The 5,771-nt window shown below is 44.6% G+C and overlaps 1 protein-coding gene across 1 annotated transcript; it reads left to right on the top strand.

Moving 5' to 3' along the window:
• Window positions 1-3,580: 3,580 nt before the first annotated feature.
• On the top strand, window positions 3,581-4,247 carry LTA (lymphotoxin alpha; the record flags this gene model as incomplete). Its single annotated transcript, XM_040325194.1, has 1 exon — window positions 3,581-4,247. A coding segment is annotated over one exon (465 nt), but the record flags the coding sequence as incomplete, so codon positions are not given.
• Window positions 4,248-5,771: the final 1,524 nt, after the last annotated feature.

Here is a 5,771-nt window from a genome sequence, read left to right as displayed (position 1 = left end):
AGATTGCACCAAAAGAAGTTGTGTCTCCTCTCTGGCCCCTCCCATTGATATTTGGGGAAAAGTAGGCAGTTTTCAATAAGTAGCATTAATCAATACAGTGCTTGGTCGGAATTTTCAACAATTAAAGTGCAGCTGAACTGAAAGACATGTTTAAATTAGACATGTGCACTGCTGAAAAAAATCTTGTTTTCATTTCATTTCCTTTTTGGAAATTCGGAAATTCGAAAATTTGGAAATGAAAAAATTTGGAAATTCGAAAATTCAAACATTCGGAAATTAGAAATCCAAATTTTCGTATTTCTGAATTTTCAAATTTTCGTATTTACGAATTTTCGAGTTTTTCCGAACTTTGGAATTTCGAATTTTTGATTTTCATATGTCCCATAATGTTCGCTGGTCGGCGAACGGGCGAACATGCAATGTTCGAGTCAAACTCATGTTCGACTCGAAGATAAAGCTCATCCCTAATTACTGTACATGAATAGAAAATCCAAAAGGAGCCCCTTATAATTGTCTGAGGCAATCCAAGAGATATGAGTTTGTTGGCTGTTTTGAACAGGAGACACCTGTCCAAAACTAGAAAAACAGAATTGGGTAGACTTACTCCTTTGGCCAGCCATCTTATACTATCACGAGTCCTACCCAAGCAAGCCTTTGCTTCACACTGATGAGACCAATCATCACAGCTACATAAGGACAGTTTAGGCTTGGGATGGAAAGGCTGAAAAATACATTGTTGGTCAAACTGGACACATGGACCTGATAACTGGAAATTCTTTTAGGACCAGTGCTTTAAGTGGGCCAAAAGAGGTGCCGGTACTCTATTAGGCGCCGGTGCCCCCCCCCCCAATACTGATATATATATATATATATATATATATATATAATGAGCTCTCATGGAGGTAACATGGAGGGAGGGAGCTAACAGAAATGAAAATTGTCCATCACCACCAATAAAATGGTATTTCCAATTGCCATCAAATTACGTTTTTTCCTGACCTACCTTGTGGCAGCAGAGCGAGGCAGGCACTGAAGTCGGCGGGCAAATGGGAGGTCTGGTCTAGCACGCGGCCTGGCTCCGCTGCTCTCACAGTAACTGACTGACTCGTCTCCACCCCCCGGGAGCAGGCTGAGCTTGACTCAAGCACGTAGCCGACGCCGCCCGCACGGCCGCGGAGACTACAACTCCCATGATAATTAGCGGCACTGTGGCGACGTCACATGACAATAACAGTCATGATTCCGTCATTCAGCGCCGCAGACGGATCGCGGACAGCCGCGGCGGCTATTGTTTTGCGGTCTGTCTGCAATACAAACAGACAACATTACTTGGGGGGGCACACAGTAAAATTGGGGGGGACGTGGCCCGCTCAGGCCCCACCCTGGAGACGCCCCTGACTACAATGCTGTAGCTAGCTCTCCACTGCGTTCCGGTACCGGAAACCCACGTACTGGGCGCACGGAGAGGTGCTGGTACTCTCCAGGGCCATTTTTGGAAGTGGCGGTACTGAGTACCGCCGCGTTCCGGCCCACTTAAAGCACTGTTTAGGACCAACTGTGAGACTCACTCATGCTCTATTTGGGACCATAAGATGCTGACTAGATTATGAAATCTATTAATCACAACAACGTACAGTCTCCGAGGCTATCATCCTTATCCTTTATCTACCATTTGAAGAGTCACTTTCTGGAGCCAGTATGTGCAAATCAGAAATCCTGATACTTTGGCTGCATGTTTGTTCCAGTAGTAAAGAAAGGGATCAAGATGACAGCATATTTTGCAAGCAATTTAATCACGCTGTAGTAGTATACTTTTATTTAACCCTATAAATGATCAATGTGATTAAACATTTTCTCTCTTCTTCCACAGGCCAGGTACCTGCTGCTCATCTTGAAGGTACTAATCTCATGTCAATGTACTATTTCAATTATACCCATCCTCTTCCTCTCTCATCTTCTTTCTTAATTCTTGTCTTCTTCCTCCACAAACCCTCTTTCTCCTCAATCTTGTATCCACCCTTCTCCCTACCTCACACCCCTACTCTACCCACTCTTTCACACTCTTCTTCCCGATAGCCCCCCTCTACCTTCTCTTGCTTCCCCACATCCCTTTTTCTATCTACTCTCCAACACCCCCCTATCCTGCACTTCTGTCTTCTACATCCTCAACTACCTCATCTTTCTTCACCACAATCCTCCACTTTATCCCTTAACACCTGTGACAGGAGTCACTTTGGGTGGGGGGCTTGTGCAACTCAGCTTATCTTGGAGAGTTCTAGAAACTTTGGGCCAGATTCAGGTACAATTGCGGCGGCGCAACGTAGCCCGTTTACGTTACACCGCTGCAAGTTTTCAGTGTTAGTGCCTGATCCACAAAGCACTTACCTGTAAACTTGCGGCGGTGTATCGTAAACACGTCCGGCGCAAGCCCGCCCAATTCAAATGGGGCGTGTACCATTTAATTAGGCGCGCACCCGTGCCGGACGTTCTGCGCATGCTCCGTTCGCATTTTCCCAACATGCTTTGGCGAAATTACGGTGGCGCGACGTGTTTGTGAATCGCGACGTGCGTAACGTACTTACGCCGAAAAAAAAAAATCAAAATCGACGCAGGAACGACGGCCATACTTTAACATGGCTCGACTAAAGTTAAGCCATGTTAAAGCAGCCTTAACTTTGCGATGGGAAACTATTGCTAGCGACGACTTAACGACCACGAAAACCGTCGTGGATCGCCGTAAATCCTCATTTGCATACCCGACGCTGGAATACGACTCGAACTCCAACCCACGGCGGCCAAAGTATTGCATCCTAAGATCCGACGGTGTAAGACTATTAGACCTGTCGGATCTAAGGGCTATCTATGCGTAACTGATTCTATGAATCCGTCGCATAGATACTCTGAGAGATACGACGGCGTTTCAGAGATACGCCGTCGTATCTCTTCTGTGAATCTGGCCCTTTTTGTCCAGCTTCCCCAGGCCCTCTTATGTGTAAATCACTGGAGAAATCCAGTCTGATCTGTACTAATCGGACTCACTGCTATGTACTCTTTGCTGTGATCGTTTGGAGTGTGGTTGTATTCCATTGTCTGTCTGCCTTAGGAGAAAGTTATTATGGGACGTGTAAGTGTGTTTGCTGTGAGAAAAGAGGAAGGGGGAGCCAGCAGCCCCCCCCCCCTCCCGCTCTGATAAGACTGTTTACTAATGAGAAGTTTGAATACACCTGACCTGTGTGTCTATTGTCATTGGACAGTTTAAACCGCCCTGAATCCAAGAGTGGGGGGAGTGTCTCTGAGTTATTTGTAACATATGTAACATGTGTGATAATAAATCAGTTTGTTGTTTGCCACTCTACACTGTGTTGCGGCTGGTGACTGGGTGGGCTAAAGAGTCTTGGATAGTGTTGGTATTGGACGGAGGAAGCATTGATGGCGGACAGTCCTGTTGAGGACAAGGATTTGTCACACCGCCCTCTTCTGTCTTTCCCATCACCCTCATTTTTTCACCTTTGTACCCTCCTCTTACTCCTCTTTCTTCCCTCTCTTTTTTCTATGATCATTTATTTTTTATCTTTGTTGTATTTACCAACTTTGGCAAACTTTCTCTTCAGCTGCCACACCCGTTAATGGATCTCTGATCTGGACCAGCAATACGGAAAGCACCTTCATCAATGGAGAGCTCTCACTAACCAACAATGAGGTGCACATCAAACAGACGGGTCTTTACTTTGTCTACACCCAGGCTACATTTGACATTGTAGCCTGTCTTAAGGGTAAACCCATCCTCCTCTCCCACGCTGTGATCCTAAATTCCACACGGCAGGGAGCCATAATACAACTCCTCCATGCACAGAAGACCGTCTGCGAAGAGAAAAATGCAGGGAAGCCCAAAAATGCCGTTGTAACCCTTGGATGGAGGAAGTCCATCTTCCAAGGAGGGGTGTTCCAGCTGGAACACGGAGATGTGCTCTACACCCACACCTCAGAAATGAACTACCTACTGGGCCAGAATGGAGCCACCTACTTCGGCTTGTATGCTTTGTAACTGGCGAGGATTTCCAGGGCAAATGTGCTAAAATCAGAGAGTTCCCTTAGTTTGCTTTCAAGTGGGCAAAATCCCAAAAATATATGATGCAGTCTGTCAATAGCAAAACAGCAGTTTTGCATTTCTGATTGCCACATGCAACATAAATAGTTTTAACTGCTTATACTGCCAGTAGATCTGTTAATCTCATGCTTTCTTTACCGGGGGGGGAAAAAACGCAGTGAAATTGCACAGGAGTATTGTCATTTGTGAGATAGAATAGTCTTATGGTCCCTGTCAGTGTGATATGGTTTGTCCCAAGAAACATAACTGTCACTTTTGCTGGACAGCATGGCCTGTTACAAAAGGTCAACAGATCTACAAGCAAGACTCAGAAAAACAAAACTACAGTGTTAATGCTATTTACTGGCTGAATCCTAGGTATCTGCTCACACTTGAATCTGGATTCTGCATAAATGACGGCAGACAGAATCCAGAGATCACCATACAGGTGAGGTGTAAGAGAAGAGACAGTAACCTACAGTGGGTGTGTTTGGGAATTATTTTCCTGCATGAGAGGCAGGGGTTCTCAAATTACCAGATCTACCAACAAAGTCAGTAGAGTAGATGTGTCCTGTACAGTCGTGCCTAGATGAAACTGAACTAATGAACAGAATGGGTATGATCCCTGTATGTTTATTAATGTTTAATTTAACATTTTAATTGGAGTGTGATTTTAAGAATCATTTGACAGCGATGATCTAACAAAGCTGTATTGCCCAAAAAAAATGTGAATCGGAAAGGAGAACACTGGGATGAAATACTTTTTGTTGTCTAGGAAAAAAATATCATTAAAAGGCTTCCACAAATTCCCTGATAAAGGAGTTAATTGTACAATCCCATCCAACTGAAATGTGGTTGGTAAATTTAGAGGGATAAAGCTTAACCTCCCCAAGAACATTGGGTTTTAAGCCACGCCCCCCCCCCCAAGCTTTTTGCTGGTGCTTAATTATGCATGCTTGATCTTTCAGAAATGTCTGACCTACTAGTGATTTGATATTCACTTCAAACATCCAACTGTCCAAAACTAGATGTGCTTGGATGTTTGAAGGAAACCTCTCTTGAAAGAAACATAGGGGATGTCGTTGATGACTTTGGGGTTGATTTACTAAAGCTGGAGAATGCAAAATCTGGTGCAGCTCTGTATAAAAACCAATCTGCTTCCAGGTGTTTTGGTCAAAGCTTAAAGGGGTTGTAAAGGTACAATGCGTTTTTCCTAAATAGCTTCCTTTACCTTAGTGCAGTCCTCCTTCACTTACCTTATCCTTCCATTTTGCTTTTAAATGTCCTTATTTCTTCTGAGAAATCCTCACTTCCTGTTCTTCTGTCTGTAACTCCACACAGAAATGTGAGGCTTTCTCCCTGGTGTGGAGTGTCATGCTCGCCTCCTTCCTTAGACTACAGGAGAGTCAGGATGCTCTCTTTGTTGCAGATATAGAAAAGAGCTGTGTGTTAGTGGGCGTCCTCGCTCTCCTGTAGTCCAAGGTAGGGGGCGAGCACGAGACTCCACACCAGGGAGAAAGCCTTGCATTACTGGGTGGAGGACATTTAAAAGCAAAATGGAAGGATGAGGTAAGTGAAGGAGGACTGCATTAAGGTAAAGGAAGCTATTTAGGAAAAAAAATTGTACCTTTACAACCCCTTTAATAGAACAAGTTGAAGTTAGAACCATGAACAGCTGCACCAG

Source organism: Rana temporaria, chromosome 9, assembly GCF_905171775.1.
Source record: "Rana temporaria chromosome 9, aRanTem1.1, whole genome shotgun sequence".
Taxonomy (NCBI): Eukaryota; Metazoa; Chordata; class Amphibia; order Anura; family Ranidae; genus Rana; species Rana temporaria.
Note: the sequence above shows the minus strand (reverse complement) of the source record. Positions and strands in the feature narration are given on the sequence as shown.